The 16,656-nt window shown below is 46.7% G+C and overlaps 1 protein-coding gene across 1 annotated transcript in view; it reads left to right on the top strand.

Annotated features, from left to right (window-relative positions):
* Wdr19 (WD repeat domain 19) overlaps window positions 1-16,656 on the top strand; it is a 69,072-nt gene extending 52,416 nt beyond the window's left edge. The window contains exons 30-37 of the mRNA XM_005391986.2: window positions 3,989-4,085; window positions 5,459-5,583; window positions 8,117-8,198; window positions 9,580-9,730; window positions 10,542-10,665; window positions 11,413-11,489; window positions 11,806-11,928; window positions 16,379-16,656. Coding sequence (XP_005392043.1) covers window positions 3,989-4,085; window positions 5,459-5,583; window positions 8,117-8,198; window positions 9,580-9,730; window positions 10,542-10,665; window positions 11,413-11,489; window positions 11,806-11,917 — 768 coding nt within the window. The 3' untranslated portion in view covers window positions 11,918-11,928; window positions 16,379-16,656. The remainder of the gene's footprint in view (window positions 1-3,988; window positions 4,086-5,458; window positions 5,584-8,116; window positions 8,199-9,579; window positions 9,731-10,541; window positions 10,666-11,412; window positions 11,490-11,805; window positions 11,929-16,378) is intronic.

Genomic DNA, 16,656 nt, shown 5'->3' with positions numbered 1-16,656 from the left:
CAGACAGCCTCGCTCACCGTGCAGCATCTTTACCAATGTTTTTGTTTCTTCAAGGCGTTATGGGAAGAGGTCACCAAAACTGTGACTTAGCACTGATCCCCGAGAATCACAGCGTGCTGGGTTCATATTTCAGAACTTCTGGAAATCAACAGAAATCGTACCAAACATAAAAGTAACTCGCTGTAAAGTAGAAATTAATTGCTAAGCTCCCTGGGGTCCCTGCAGAAGTCAGTCTTCTCTCGGCCCTGTGAGCGCCTCTGGGAATGCTCAGCCCCCTCCCCTTGTCCTGTGCCAGGAGACCGGCTGGGGAAGAACTCAGCTCACACACTGGAAAAGGGTGATGCCCAGCTCGAGAGGACTGTAGATTCTTGCACTTGCTTCTTCGATCTTACAGATAAAGCCAGAGGCCCAGAAAGGCTAAGTTGATTTCCCAAGGGGCTTAGGCCCTTAACCGGTGCCAAGCCACCTCCCATGATGTGCACTTGCTGTAGTAATCTGTACGAGTTCATCAGATTCATGATGAAATAGTCTCAAGCGGGATAGGGAATAGGAATGTAACATAAAAGGGAAGTTCTCCAGCCAGTGTGGTGACACACACCTGTAATCCCAGCACTCAGGAGGCTGAGACAGGAGGATTGCAGTGAGTTCTAGGCCAGTCTAGGCTCCATAGTGAGTTCAAGACCAGCCTGAAATACATAGCAAGACCCTGTCTCCGAAATCCAAAAAAGTAAAACAGAAGTTTCCCTCCACCACTAGCTATTGTCCTGGATTTTTTTCTCTATATCAGTAGCTGAACTATACAGTGAGACCTTGTCTCAAAAAATAAAAAATAACAATAACAACCAAAAGAATAGCTGAAGTGGGTTAAGAAAGCATGGTGGCCATGTTATGCGGGTGGTGAAGGCCAGGGCCATCTACCATATTCAGCCAGCTTCCTGGGTGGCTCATTTCTCTGAGACCCTTTCTAACAATAGTGAGTCCGTTCCCAAGACGAGGACATTGATTAGTGAGAGTTGAGTCCTCCTGACCTAATCACCAGCTCTCAGTGCTGCACTGTTTGCCAGTATCCTATTGAGGACTTTTGCATCTATGTTCATTAGGGAGATTGGCCTGCAGTTTCCTTTTGTGGTTGGCTCCTCTTTTGATTTTGGCTTCAGGGTAATGCTTGCTTCCAGGAATGAGTTTGGAAGTATTGCTTCCCTTTGAGTTTTGTTACAGAGTTTGAGAATTAGTGGTACTAGGTCTTCTCTAAACTTCTTGTACAATTCAGCAGTGAATGTCAGAGCCTGGAATTTTCTTGGTTGGTTAGTTTTTAATTACATCTTCAATTTCATTGACTGATATTAGTTTATTTAGCATTTTTATGTCTTCTTGATTCAGCTTTAGTAATTTATAAGTGTCTAGGAATTTGTGTTTTACATCTTACTGCAATACAGATTCTCAAGGTAAGTATTGATCTTCTGGATTTTTGCTTCATCTCTGTGATTTCCCCATTTCATTCCTAAATGCATGGTGTTGGATGTTTTCTTTCCACCTCTTGATAAGGTTGGCTAAGGATTTGTCTATTTTATTTAATGTTTCAAAGAACCAACTGGATTCATTGATTCTTTGTATTATTTTCTTAGACTCAGTGGCATTCATTTCTGTTCTGATCTTTATAATTTCTTCCCTCGTAGGAGCTTTGAGTTTGCTCTTCCTTTTGTAGAACCTTGAGATTCAACATTAGGTTATTTATTTGAGCTTGGTCTGTTTTTCTGATGTGGAAATTCACTGTTGTAAATTTCCCTGGTAGGACTGCTTTCATTGCATCTCATAAGTTCTGGTATATCTTGTCAGCATTATCCTTTAATTGTAGAAACTAATATCTTCTTCAGTTTTATCTGTGGTCCAGTGGTTGTTCAGGAGGGTGTTGTTTAATTTCCATGTGTTTATATAGTTTTTGTGGCTTCTTTTGCCATTAATTTCCAATTTCAAGGGGGCTGGGGATTTAGCTCAGCGGCAAAAGCGCCTGCCTGGCAAGCGCAAGGTCGTGAGTTCGGTTCCCGGTTCCGGAGAAAACTCAAAAAAAAAAAAAAAAAAAAAAAAATTTCCAATTTCATTGCACTATAATCTGATAATGTGCATGGGATAATTTCCATTCCTTTGCATTTACTTAAGCATGTTCTATGAGCTAGCCTGTGGTCTATTTTTGAGAAAGTCCCATGTGCTGCTGTTGCTGTGGGGTGGAACACTCTAGATATCTACTAAGTCCATGTGTTCAATGGTTTGGTTCAGCTCTGATTTTTTTTCTTTTTTTTTCATCTAATTGATCTATTTTTGATAGTGGAGTTTTGAGGTTCCCATTACAATTGTATTAGTGCTTATCCGATTTGTCATATCCATTAGTGTTTGTTTTATATAGTTGAGTATGCTGGTATTTGGTGCATATATATTTATGATTGTTATCTTCCTCTCAGACTGTTCCCTTAACAAGTATGTAGGGACCTTCTTATCTCTTCTGATCAGTCTTGGCTTGAAGTCTACTTTGTCTGAAAATAGAATAGCTACCCCTGATTTTCTTCAAGGTTTTTTTTAGTTAAATATGTTTCTTGAATGTGGCATATTGTTGGGTCTTGTTTCTTGATCCATTCTGCCAGTCTGTCTCTTTTGATTGGTGAATTGAGACCATTTACATCCATTTACATTGACAAGTGATATGTGTTGGCTTATCCTGGTCACATTATTTTCCTGTTGTCCGCGCCCGCCCCATTTAATTACTTGCCTTGCCTGATGGATTCATTCTGTTAGGCTTCATGGAGTTGTAGTCGTCATTATCTCTTTCTAGAATGTCCTTCAGAGCATTTTGGAATGCTGGTTTGGTGGTCATGAATCTCTTCATGTGTTCTTTGTCATGGAAGTATCTTATTTCTCCATTAATTCTGAAGGATAGTTTTACAGGATACATCAGTCTGGGTTGGAGGTTGTTTTCTTTTAGGCTTGAAATACTTCACTTCAGCTTTCCTGGACTTGAGGGTTTGTGTTTAGAAATCTGCTGTGTTTCTGATGGGCTTTCCTTTATAGGTGATTTGTTTCTTTTCTCTGCTATCAATATTCTGTTCTTGTGTTGAATTTGTATGTCAGGATGCTAATCTTGTCTATTACACATTTTTTTGAGAGATCGCATGGATACATTTGATAAGAGTTGGGTGATTAGCCAGACGGAATTTGAGAATACAAACCTGTTTCTGTGAAAACATGCCAGCTGTCTTTTCCTTCCTTGGATAGCATTTTTCCTTTTTTATGTGACATATTATATGTAACCTAAGAATAATTTTGTAATAATTTCTGTTAATATCAACTCTGAAGCTCTTTCTACTGATTTGATTTTGTTTTTTTGTTTTTTTTTCTGGTTTTTCTCTGGTACCGGGAACCGAACTCACAACCTTGCGCTTGCCAGGCAGGCGCTTTTGCCGCTGAGCTAAATCCCCAGCCCCTGATTTGAGATGTGTCCATAATAAAAAGTAAATTGAATCCCACAAAAAAAGGAATAAAAAATGGTCAAAGGCCCAAGAACAGTTTAAAAAACAGAGAAAATGTATATGTGCCAAGACATTGCAGAGTTGGTACGTTGTATAAGAACACATTTTGCTTCCACACATGTGAGAGATGCTGTGGGTTAGGGGCGGGGGCAGACTCTGAGCCCAGGTCACTGTGGCCCAGATCCTGACTCTGCTGCTGTCTCATCCACAAAACAAGGACTTTATTCGTTCCTCTTAGGGTAGGCCTGAGGATTTAACGCAGTTAACATTTAAATGCTTAAAATACTACCTGGCACATATTAACCACTGAATAAATGTTTGTGAGCTAATTCTTTTATTGGGTTTTTAAATGCAAAGTCAATTTTCAAATTACTGGCACATGATATGATTCTAACTGAATTTCCAAGTTGTAGGTGATTCCTCCTTAGCTAATGAACTTAGCCATGTTTGTCTAATGGTTTGTATGTCAGGATGCTAAGTATCTGTTCCGCTTGTACATGGCCCTGAAACAATACCGAGAAGCTGCCCGGACTGCCATTATAATCGCCAGAGAAGAGCAGTGTGCAGGTAAGTCCTTCATATATATATTTTTTTTAATTTTTATTGTCTATTTGACATTATTGATACTGTGTGTGAGTGTGTGTGTGTGCATGTGTGTTCATGCGCATGCTGGGGATGGAACCCAGGGCTTCTCACATGCTAGGCCGGTGCTTTACCACCGAGCTACTCTTCAAACAGGAAGTAGAATCAATCCCCAACCCCTCTTCTGCCCAGGGAAGAGTGGAAGTCTCTTACTCATCACTTTTTTAGCCTTTTGGCTAAGATCAAATCTAATCTAGGCTTGCTCTGAACCCCAAAGCTAAGGAAATGGCCATTTTTAGGTTTTAGAGCAGCAAAATAATTCACCATTACCAGGGTTTATAGACCAATGGGACTTATTTCCTGCCCTCCTTTGTGACCGCACAGTTTCTGTCTCTGGGACAGCGACTTCTCTGACCACTGCAGCTCACAGCCTCCTGCAGCTCATAGCATTTTCTTTCCATTGCATGCGTGTGAACTGGTCTGTGTGGGAGACACCAGAGGTGAAAGAGAATTATGCCATATTATAGTGGGTCTGGCTCTTTATCATGTGCAGGACTGTTACAGAATCTCTGAAATGGTTCCGTCCATTTACATGGTCTGTAAATATTTGAATAAGAGACTTACTCTGCGGTCTTCACTAATTTTTGTAAGTCAGTTCTTAGATGTACATAAGTATCATAAGTTTGGAAAATCCTCAGTTAAATCCATCATTACTTTATTGAGCTTTGTTGATCTAACACCTACTGTCTGTCAGATGTGTGCCAGGCTCTCAGAACCCAGAGAGAACCAGGCCAGGGTTCTGCGCTTCAAGGTTGATGGGAGACAGAATTTACACTTGATCTTGCTGCCTTTCGGGGGTTGCTTAGTGTTGGGATGCTGGGAATGCACCCCAGGGCTTTGCACATGCCGAGCAGGCACTGTTCCGGGAGTCCCCATGGCTGGGGGTTACATGCCAGTGTGCCTGGAGGCTTCGGGGTTTAGGGGCTTGCTGAGGCTTTCAAAAACCTGGCCAGAGAGGAAAGCGATCAGCACACTTGTGCCCAGATGGAAGGGAGAAGCCCAGCAGTGGCCGTGGGGAGGAGGAGCTGACTCCTCATGAGGACCCCAAACTCATGACCCAGCCGACTGGGGTCAAGTGGATGCCGAGGAAGAGTGAGACAGCAGGAGGACACCATCACCTCCCCACAGGTTGGCCACATAAGAGCACCACTGATTAAAAGAGGAACCACAGCTAAGTTCCCGTATGAAGAGATGGCTGTCACTGATAATAAATAAACAGAACTTCTTGTACGAGGAAAGCCATGGACAGACCCAGGCTTCATCTGGGCAGTAACGTCACTTTATCACCTCTCTTCAAGGAAACTACCGCAATGCACATGACGTTCTCTTCAGCATGTATGCAGAACTGAAATCCCAGAAGATCAAAATCCCGTCTGAGATGGCCACCAACCTCATGATCCTGCACAGCTACATACTTGTGAAGGTGAGGCTCTAGAGGGACTTGGGACGCAGCCAGCCACTCTGGAGGCTGCCAGGTGCGTTCCTCCGGCGCCTCTGCGTCGGACCAGAGTTCTTCCCTTAGTGTCTATGTCAAGTGACATAGCAAGGTGCAGAATAATTCGCAATGTGCTGCCTCTGTGTACAAAACGGTGAAAAGAATGCAGAGCCATTTACTGCAAATGAAATGAAAACGTGCCAAAGAGCTCAGCAACAGTGGTTTTCTAAAGGGAAGGGGCGTGGGGAGGGGATGTGGAGCCCAGGGGCAAGCAGACCAGACCGGAGGGGAGCGGGCTTTACCCTGTCTTTCCATGTTGTTTTGGCCTTGAAGTATATAGATGTATGACCCCTGCCCAAAAAAGATTTACTTAAAACCCTGTTGTTGATCCAGAATTTGTTTATTAACTCTCTTAGCATATTTCATAAAATTGAGTTCTCAATAGTTTCCTTTTCGTCCGAATATAAAAATACACATATTCAAGAAAATTTTGAGACTCTAGAAAAGTATAATGAAACAATAATCCATGCTTCAAGTCTCCCACCTAGATACAGTTATTAATGCTATGTTGTAAATATTCTCTATACTTCTATAAGTGCATGTGTGCACCTTTTTCATTTATTTTAAATCAGGATTATATGCATTTCTAGTTGTGTATTCTGGTGTTCTATTCAGTAATTCTTAATAGAATCAGACCAGATTATGCAAACCTCAACTACTTATATGTATAACTTACACTAATGCGATGTGTATGTGTCTATATATATATAATCTTTGTAAAGTATGGGCAAAATCTAACATGTACTTTCCCAAATTTTTAGTTCTCTCAAAATACCTTTTTCTGTATTAGTGCTAAATTGATTCTCTGGCCCGTCCACAAGAGCTGGCTTCAGCTTGAAGTCACCTAGTACAAAGCGGTAAAGTTACACAGGGTCCAAGTCCCCGCGATGGTCTGCCCAGCCCTGTCCCGCAGAGCTTTCTGCCCAGACAGAAGGCCTCTGAGTCTGTGCTGCCCGGTGCGCGGCCACCAGCCTGGCTGTGGAGCCCTGAACATGCAGCTAGTGCAACCGATAAGACTGCTTTTAATTTTATGTAGTTTGAATTTTTAAATTCCAGTAGCCGCAGACGACTACCACCTGCCCCATTAGACCACACAGGTGTGTGAGAGTGAGTCTGCGGAGAGGCGCTTAGAAAGCAAACCGCAGCCCCTGGGTGTGCGCCTCCCTTCAGAGCGGCAGGGGGGCCCTTCTTCCCCAGAGAAAGGAGTGGGAGGAAGGAGGTTTTCAGCTTCAACCTTGAGTGGTGGCGCCAAGGTCCTGGGAGCACAGACCCAGCATGACGCAGGCTTCAGGGGTGGAGGGAGGTTAGAATGAAACTACTTAGTAAGAGATGAGGGGCAAAAAAAAGAGGGGGGTGGAATTCCTATAAGAAGCCCCTCCTGACCAGGGCCGCCTGCCACCTTAGCTGTGGACGCCTCCTGCGTCCTCCTCACTCCTCTGGCCCAAGGGCTGGCCGTGGCTTCCGCTCCCGCCAGATGTCCTCGGCCTGCCCGCTGGAGAGAGCCTGCAGCGCTGCCCCTCTGCCCTGATCTCTTACTCAGCACCAGGCGTGGCCCAGGCTTTCTAAGCTGGACTGCTGCGGTACTAAGAGTAAACTCTCAGGCTCTGTCAGGCAAGAAAAATTGGATGTAGAAACACCACAGGTGTCTCTGCCTCGGAGGACTGAGGAGAGACCCAGCCGCACTCCGGGACAGCTGGGCCAGGCTTTGCAGGCTGCTTTCTCCTTGGCCCGGGGACAGGAACTTGGGCAGAGGCCTGAGTGGCCGGAAGGGGAGGGAAAGTAAAATAAGCCTCCCTTCCCCTGCTTCCGGTAAGAGGTTAACAGTAACTAAAATAGAACCTTTAGAACAACACACAGTAGTAAGTTTGTATTAGTATTTTTGGACAGTGGTGGGTCACAGGTAACTAAAATTGAGGAAGGCAAAGCCACAGACACGGGGGACACTGTGCTTGTCCCTCCCCACCGCCTCACCTCTGAGAGCCCTTGGCTCACACCTGAATGACCGCAGTGGCCTCCAGCCTGGCCCCTGCCCTCTCAGCTTTGTCTGTCCTAAGTCCACCCTCCTGGCCTCCCAGTGCCCTTTGCCTTTAGCAAGCCATCCTCTCTCCTCCTCGCCCTCCTGCGCTCCCCGAGTACCCGCTGACTGACTCAGCTTACACGGCTCACAACAGCTGGGTCAAGTTGCCACTGACAGTCTCTCACAGAGTGCCCAGTAAGAGGTCTGAATTCACAGCGCATGGCCTTGGGCCGAGCACAGGCCTGGGAGGCGGGGCGGTGCTGAGGCGCAGCTGTCGCAGGGGGAGGCTAGGGTGGAGTCCCAGGCCTGTTAGCCGGGAAGGGCTCCAAGGACCTCAGGACGGCCCCGATCTGGGCCACAGTGAAGGGGTGGTTTCGGGGAAGAAAGCATGACTTAGGGTTGCTCTGAGCCTGTAAGAAGAATGAAGTGTATTATTTATTGCAGATCCACGTTAAAAACGGCGATCACATGAAAGGGGCACGCATGCTCATCCGAGTGGCCAACAACATCAGCAAGTTCCCGTCACGTAAGTGCTGTCGGAATGCAGCGCGGTGTCCACACTTCCCCTCGGAGATCTGCGCCTGCCAGCCCCGCCGGCCAGCTGCCCAGACTCTGGAAAGCGGGGCCGGCGTCAGCCGCAGTTTCTAAAGGACTTTAGGGGGGCCCGCTGGTCAGTTCTGGAGTTGGGGCCCCCTCCCCACATCCAGTTCCAGACGCACACAAGGGCCAGGCATCCGCGCAGGCCTTTCGGAGGGTGACAGGCGCGGCGCGTCTCTGCGCGCACACGTGCTGCTCTCCCGGCTCAGCGATAAGCAGCCGCGGGCCAGGGAGCCGGCTCACACCGCGGGACTAGTGACAGTCCGAGCCATCGGCTCGGGAGGAAGGCCTCGTTATTCTAAGAAGTATGTTTGACGTTCTTCAGGGGAGAGGTGTCAGGTGTGACAGGCATCCGCAAACTTTCTGTAAAAGGCCACGCGGTACGTGTTCTGGGCTCCCTGGCTGCTTAGTCTCTTACTGGACTCCGCCATTTCGGTGTGAGCGGCACGCGCCTGGACGAGCGGGCTGGGTTCCAGCAGGACATCACTTCTTCACCACAGAAACTTGAACCTCATGTAATTTTAATGTCAAAGATAGGTTCTTTTTCTAACCATTTAAAAATACATAAACCATTCTTGGTGTTCTCATGGGCCATAAGCAAACCAGAGGACCAGACCTGGCCCATGGGTCATAATTCCTAGCCCCTGTTCTCTAAATGTATTCTCTTTTTGTTACATGGAAACTTTTGCCAGGTGTAGTGGTGCATGCCTGTAATCCCAGTGCTCAGAAGGCTGAGGCGGGAGGATTTCCCTCAGTTCAAGGCCAACCTTGCCCTAAGTAGTGGGACACTGTTTCAAAAAAAGAAAGAAAGAAAGGAGTTTTAAATGCCCATGCTGGCAAAGGGCGGGACAGGAATGCTAGTGGGGATGGAAACAGGTGTGGCCTTGCTAGGAGGCAGTTTGGCAATTTGTAGCAAATAATTTTTGAAAGGTCCTGTTGTTTGGGCAGTAATTCCGGGTATCTGTCCTACCTAAAGAAAGAAATTAGATGCTGGAAGAAAGAGGGGTGCATAAAGTGAGTATTTCCCCTGACCCACTTATCAGCGGCCGGTCCCGTGCCTCACAGCTGGGCTCCCTCAGGGGTGTGTGGGTCCCGGCGGCACCGGCACTGCTGCCAGCACGGGAAAGGCCTTTGCCGAGCACTCAGCAGGACCCGTTGCGGAGCCCTTTCCTCACTGAGCAGATCCTAGCTGGTCTTGGCGTAAAAAGCAGAGCTCAGGGAATCGTTCTGCGGCACTGCCGAGCCACAGGCGTGTCAGGCCGGGGCGGAGCGCGGGCGCCACCGCGCTTCCTGCTGTCCGTGTGTTGCAGACATCGTGCCGATCCTGACCTCTACTGTGATCGAGTGCCACAGGGCGGGCCTCAGGAACTCCGCTTTCAGCTTTGCGGCCATGCTCATGAGGCCTGAGTACCGCCACAAGATAGACGCCAAGTACAAAAAGAAGATCGAGGCCATGGTCAGGTAGGCAGAGGGCCGTTTCTTACCTGATCACATTTCTCAACAGTGTTTTCCAAAACGGGGCTGCTAACTGGGTGCGGGTGAAGGATTACGCTCTACAGCGCGGCAGAGACCAGCAATGTCTTGAGCAAGTGAGGATTTCTGCGGCTCACTGGTAATGCAGGTGGAGGCGAGTAGGGCTGTGTGTCAGCCGGGCCGGGGACCAGCCTTGGGGGCCGAGAATGCGGATGTCGGGTAGGGCTATGCAGACGCTTCTTTAAAAGCTGCCAAGCCTACATGGCTTCAGGTCTGACCCAGCACACACCTGCGAGTGTGGACCTCGAGGAGGACAAGGAGGAGCTAACTGCAGCATGCTGCCCCGCACCCAAGAGTGACGCGTTGCTGTGTGCTCCGCGTTGGTTAGAATGGAATCAGCTCAAAAGTGGCGTGTGGCTCGGGCCCACTGTATTGGGTGGCACAGAATCGGAACCGTGCATTTTCCCAGAAAGGCCTTAGTGCTTCGGTTACACAGAGGGAAACAGACAGGGTACCGGGCCCACGCTGCAGCGGCACCACGACCTGGTCCCCAGTGTTTACCATGCATGCTCCGAACTCCCGCTCCTGCGGATCTCCCCATCACCCCCTAGGACCCGGCAGGCCCAAGTTCTCTTTCTCGCCGCTAACCCTGGCCCTCTGCCTGGCGTGGGCTGGGAAATACCTTGACCCTCAGTCCGCCTATGCAGTTGGTGTGTTATGTGCCCCTGTCCACATCTGCTGTTCTCCATGTGGCGTGAAATTAGGTGGCGCTCTAAATGACGCGCGACTCTTCTCCCAGGAGACCCGATACATCCGAGACGGAAGAGGCCACGACCCCGTGTCCATTCTGCCAGTTTCTTCTGCCAGAGTGCGAACTCCTCTGTCCTGGGTGTAAAAACAATATCCCCTACTGCATCGCCACAGTAAGTCTCTGTAGAACCATTTCCCTTTCCGTGACCCTGACCTACACAGGCACTGTCTCCGTTTCTAGCCGTATTTCTCCGGCTTCCCGCAAGTGTTAGCATGGGATTTCATGGCCAGTGGTGTCTCAGAGCTTTACTAATCGGAACAAACGCGCTCTGCGGCAGGCACTGCGGGGCAGCACAGCGGCCCTGGGGGTCAGGCCCCGCTTCTGCCCGCTCCCGGCTCCCGCCCGCAGGGCACTCTGCGCATAGCATCGGTAACACCTGGCCGCGGGAGCGCCCGGCCTGCCGGGCTAACACGTGCGAAGCCTTAGGACAGCACCTGGCTTCCATCGGGGGTATTTGGTTTGTTTTTAAGATCAGAAAGTTTGAAAATAGCGAATTATTTGTTAGTCACAGGGCTAATATAAGCCCTACTTTAAAATAAAATCAAGTAATAATGTAAAGAAGTTGAAAGTTACTCCTTTAAACGTACTGATAGGGGCTGGGGCTATAGCTCAGCAGCACAAACATCTGCCTGGCAAGTGCAAGGTCTTGAGTTCGATTCCCGGTACAAAAGAAAAAAACGTACTGATAAGGGAAACCTGCCTTTAGTCCCTTCGACACCATCTCTTGTTATCCACCTGTATGAAATAGCATAGCTCCTCAGTGTAGAGGCCTGGCTTGTAACTGTGATTCAGTACAGTTGTCATGGTGGTGGTTTTTTAAGATAGAGATGCATTTTACTTTCAAATGTACTGCTTCCAGGGCCGGCATATGTTGAAAGATGACTGGACAATGTGTCCGCACTGTGACTTCCCCGCACTGTACTCAGAATTTAAGATGTAAGTGTACACCCTATCACTCGGTCACCACACTTACCCAAAAATGGGCCTCTCGTAGTGGTCCTTTATTCTGAACTCTCCTTTCTTCACGCTCCTAAAGATCCCTAAAGCCCCAAATTGTCTTCGTGGAAGTAACTTCTGTGACCTCTGAGAACATGATCTTTAAGAGCATCTTGTAGGAGACCGAATATTGCTAATTCTTAAGTTGCCCGATGAATATGTGCTGTCCACAGAAAATAGCCGTGTTTTCTAGTCACTAAACCAAAGGTAACAGATTGTGCATTTAATCTGCTCTGCATGTTCCTCCCCAAAACAGCTTGTTAAACACCGAAAGCACATGTCCGATGTGTTCAGAGAGATTAAACTCCGCACAACTGAAGAAAACGTTAGACTGCACCCAGCACCTGCACGCAGGCATGGCACAGTGAGCGGCGCGCAGGTGAGTGCCGGGCTGTCCTCGGGCGCTTGGCCCGTCCTTCCCATCGGCCTCCACTGCTTCCTGTGTGGCGTCCCGCTGCCTCATTAGGACAGTCTGACAGCAGACCGCTGGTGTATTGTTCTGAAACACTGAAGTGTAAGTACTACAGCCTCCAGTGTCACTCAGCCAAGCAGCATAAATTCCAACCAGAACCTATTTCATCAAATCACGTGGAGTGCCTGGCTTGGTGGGCACATGCCTGTAATTACCAGCACTGAAGAAGAGGCGGAGGCAGAAGGACTATGAGTTCTAGACCAGCCTGGGCTGCTATATAGTGAGAAATTGTCACAAAAACAAAAAATGGTCACATAGGGTTCTTTTTAATTCCTCCATTAAAACTAGAGCCAGCTAGCCAAGCATGGTGGTGGACACCTGTAATCCCAGCACTCAGGAGGCTGAGGCAGGAGGGTCACCGTGAGTTTGAGGCCAGCGTGAGCGACACAGTGAGACCCTGTCTCAGAAAATCCAGAGCTAGCTAATAAGGTTCTATGCTTAAGAGTCATTTGCCGTGTCACAGACTGTCACAAATGTAGCATCTTGTACATTTATCATCTCAAAGTTTCTGTGGGTCAAGTTATGGCTTAGCGGAGTCTTCGGCTCAGATTCATGAGGCCCCAGGCACAGTGTTCATCAGATCTGCAGCACCACGTGTGTGTGAAATCCTCTTCTAGGTACAGTTTGTTGGTGGAATTCTGTGCCCCATGGCTGTGGGCTCCTGACTGCTCGTCCACACCTGGAGCATCTCTCTTGTCTATTCTCCCTTCAGGGACAGTCTAGAGCCATAGAACTATTAGGTCAGGCCCTCCTACAATGAGCTTTTCATTAATTCAGAGTCAGCTGACTGCAGACCTTAACTACATCTGTAAAACCCTTCATCTTGTGAGGTAACACAGGCTAATGATTATGACATCATAGTCACAAGCCCTCCTCTACTTAGGAGGAAACCACACGGTGGCACACTGGGGACGGGGATCGTGGGGCCCATCCTAGAACCCTGCCTGCCAGCTACACTGATTCCATAGGCCGTTTAGAAGCTGGCCAACATCTTCAAAACACACCTACCAATCTACTAATGTCTCTTTCAATTTTAATCTTTTTCAATTATCCTTGACAATATTTTATAATTCTAATGTTCAGTTTATCCCTAGGTAATCCAAGGAGTTTGATACTAAATGGAATTTAACTTTCCTTTTTTGTTTGTATGGAAAAATGCAACTGACTTTTATACATTGACCCTGCATCCTGCAACCCATGCAACTTCACCTGTCTAGTAAGGTGTAGAGAGTCCTTCAGATTTTCTGTGTAAATAGCCATGTCTACAAATAGGAGAACTTTCTTCCTGATTTTTCTTCTGTGTGTCCCACTGGCCAGGCTCCCCAGTCCAATGTGGTGCAAAAGGAGTAAAGTCAGCACCCTTGACCCGTTCCCAGTGCTGGGGAGAGGCACTCAGGGTTTCGCTACCGCGATGTTTAGCTGTGAAACTTTTCAGAGAGACCTTCTATCTAAAAAGCAGCTTCCTTTTATTCCTAGTTTGCTGAGTGCTGAATTTTGTCAGATGAACTTTCTCTGCCCATGGAGAGAAATGACTGTAGGTTTCCCCTTTATCCCATTCATTTGGTAAGTTACATTGATTTCTGAATTTTAAAATCAACTTTCAGAGGATAAACATAACCCATTTTTATGTACTCTGAATATTTTGCTAATATTATACTAAAAATATTGTATCTACATTTATGAAGGATATTGGTCTGTAAATTCCTGTTGTAACTTCCAGTTTTGTTACCAGGTTGAATTTAGGAATGCAGTTTTGTTACCTGTTTTCTATCTGTCTTATCTGCTTTTGGTTTTTGTTCCTCTTGTCTTGCCTTCACATATTTGTTAGTATTTCATTCTCTATATAGACTTTTACCTGCATCTCTCCAAATTTTACTTGGGTAGCATACTATCTCGTATGTATACATACGTGCACACAACTCACTGTAACTCCTACTCTACAGTGGTATTTTTCTGTGTGTTAAGCGTCCAGGGAGGTACTGGGGATTGAACCCAGGGCGTTGCTTGTATGAGGCTAGCAGTCTACTACTGAGCTACATCCCCAGCCCTTTTTAAAAACCTTGAGACAGATACCAAGTTGCCTAAACCAGCATCAAAATTGGGATCCTCATCCCTCAGTTTTCTAACTGGGACAAGCGTGTGCCACCATGTCCAGATGTCATTTTTCTGTAGTCATATTTTTAAAAGAAATTATAAGAGAAAGCATGGCTGTAACCTATGCTTCCCCCCAGTGGACCATTTCCACGGTGAAGGTCCTGCTTTCCAGAGTCCAGATCTCAACTGGCATCACTTCCTTTCGGCCTGAAGAAGTGCCTCGCTGTTACGTTTCTTGCAAGTACACCTCTGCCGTGTACTTTCTTGCAAGTGCACCCAGCTCTCTGTACTTCATTTTCAAAGGACGTTTTCACTGGATGTGAGATTGTTTTCTGCCATAAAGCACTGCGAAGACACCACCAATGCCAAGCGTCCTCATTCCCTTGTGTATACCGTTCTCTTAACGGCTGCACTCAACACATTCTCTTTTTAGACTTCTGCTTTTACTGACTCAGTACGGTTTTATTTACCCCTTCAGAGATTTCCTGGTTTTCTTGTACGTCTTTTTCATCAGTTTGGAAATTTAGGGCCATTAAGTCTTCCAATATTTTTTCTATGAATTTCTATTTTCTCAGTGTAGGACTCAGGACTGTATTTGACTCCTTAATATCCACAGGTCATTAGGATTCTTTCATTTTTATCTGTTTTTCTGTTCTTCCTATAAATCTTTGGTCTACATTCAAGTTTGCTGACCTAAGTGAAATTATTTCAGATTTTGTACTTTTCAGTTTTAGAACGTTCATTTTTTTTGTTTTCTGAGTTCCCTCATCTGTCGTTCCTTGTGACCATATTCACCTTTACGTCTTTGAACGTTTTTAGAATAGCCATTTTATTACCCAAGAAACCCAAAATATAAATAATGCAGGAGCAGAACAGTAGGTGATCGTAAGAAGGGAGCTCGACTTTGCAGATATCTGACAAGGAGGGGCTGGAGAAGTAAAAGGACTCAGGTGTGATGTGTGTACGCACCGGTTCCCCACGGAATAATCCATGTATGGGAAAAAGGCAGAGGAAAAAGCTGTTTTAGTCCTGTTACTCCAGCTTCTGTACCCGCTGGGCATGGTGGCCCTGTAATTCCAGCTGCCTGAAATGAGCCTAGGGCAGTAAGACAACTTAGTGATACTCTGTCTCAAGGAAAATATAAAGAGGGCAGAGATGTGGCTCAGCACTCCCTGGGTTCAGCCCCTAATACAGCCAGTGACCTCAGGATCATTTTCTATTGATTTTCTTTCTTATGTCACATCTGCCTGTCGTGTACGCACACGCGTGTGCGCACACACGCACACATACACATTTGGTAACGTTATTGTGTGCTGGACATTATGGATACAAAACCGTGAGATTCTCTAGTTGACTTTGTCCCAAGCAGCAGTTAAAAGCTCTGCTTAGTTCAGCCTTTGAGCTGTTGCCGTTCCCTGGGCTTTTTCTCCTCGAAGCACGCAAAGTGCAAAGTTCAAAGACTGGCGTGAAGTTTAGGTCTGGAGCCAGCCCTCGCCAGCACACTCCCCTCATCTCACTCCGCAGCCACCAACTCCTCGCCGATTCCTCACGCTTACAGGACTGATGTTGTCGCCACCCCATGCCTCGTGGGCCTGTGCCCAGGCAGGTGAAGAGCGACATGGACAAGAATCTTAGCCAGCAGAGTTCTGCTGCTGCTTCTTTGAAAGGCTCACACCTTTCCAATTTCTGCCTAAAAACTTTGTCTGTTCTCTGATGCCTTTGAGTAGTTACTATATTTTGTCCCAAGTCTGTCATTATCATCTGTCACTTCCAAAAGTGAAACGCTATAATAAACCTCCACAGAACCTTTCCAAACAGTAAAATGGCTAAATCCTTACAGAAAACTGCAAGGGCCTGAACCCCAGGCATCCGAGCTCCTTGTAGGTGTGCCTTTGCGAGTTCTCAAAGCGCACCATCTTTTGAAAAAGCCACAGTAAATGTCTGCTAATACAGTGATTACTGGTCAAAGGTACTGTTTGCCGGTGTTTAAAAGGGATTCTTAGTTTCCAGAAAAGGTTCTCTTCGGTTTGACGGGCACGTACGTGCCATTTGCTCCTCCTCCCGTCGCTCTCCCTCCACAATGAACCCTTCGCAGCCGCCTGTGAGACAGGCTCCAAAACGCAACCCTGATTCCAGACTGGAAATTTCTCATTTGAATATTGTGTTCCCGCTGCACGTTCCAGAAATGCACAGAAATGCGGCTGCATTACTCAATGCGGCCGTTACGTGGCACCTCCTAAAGCTATCCGTTTGTCCTTTCTAGAGATGATATTCCTGGAACACATCTGTCCACAGAGGCCGAGCTTCCCCCCTCTGGATTTCAGGACAGTCCTTCCTGGCTTCAGAAAAATAAAGCAAAGGTGACCTCCCTTGGTCAGCACTTCTGATGGTTTAGTGACACACAACCTTGCTGTTTATTATACTTTGTATAGCTCATTTTACATATTCTATGCTCTGTACTATAACATAATTGTAAATATTCCACTTTTTAAATAGTTTATATTTTGAAATATCACCTTTAAAATAAAATTATTGACTAAA

The sequence above is a fragment of the Chinchilla lanigera genome, unplaced genomic scaffold (assembly GCF_000276665.1).
Source record: "Chinchilla lanigera isolate Chin_1 unplaced genomic scaffold, ChiLan1.0 scaffold00042, whole genome shotgun sequence".
Classification (NCBI taxonomy): domain Eukaryota; kingdom Metazoa; phylum Chordata; class Mammalia; order Rodentia; family Chinchillidae; genus Chinchilla; species Chinchilla lanigera.
The sequence above is the reverse complement of the archived record's forward strand: the minus strand, read 5'-3'. Positions and strand labels throughout refer to the sequence as shown.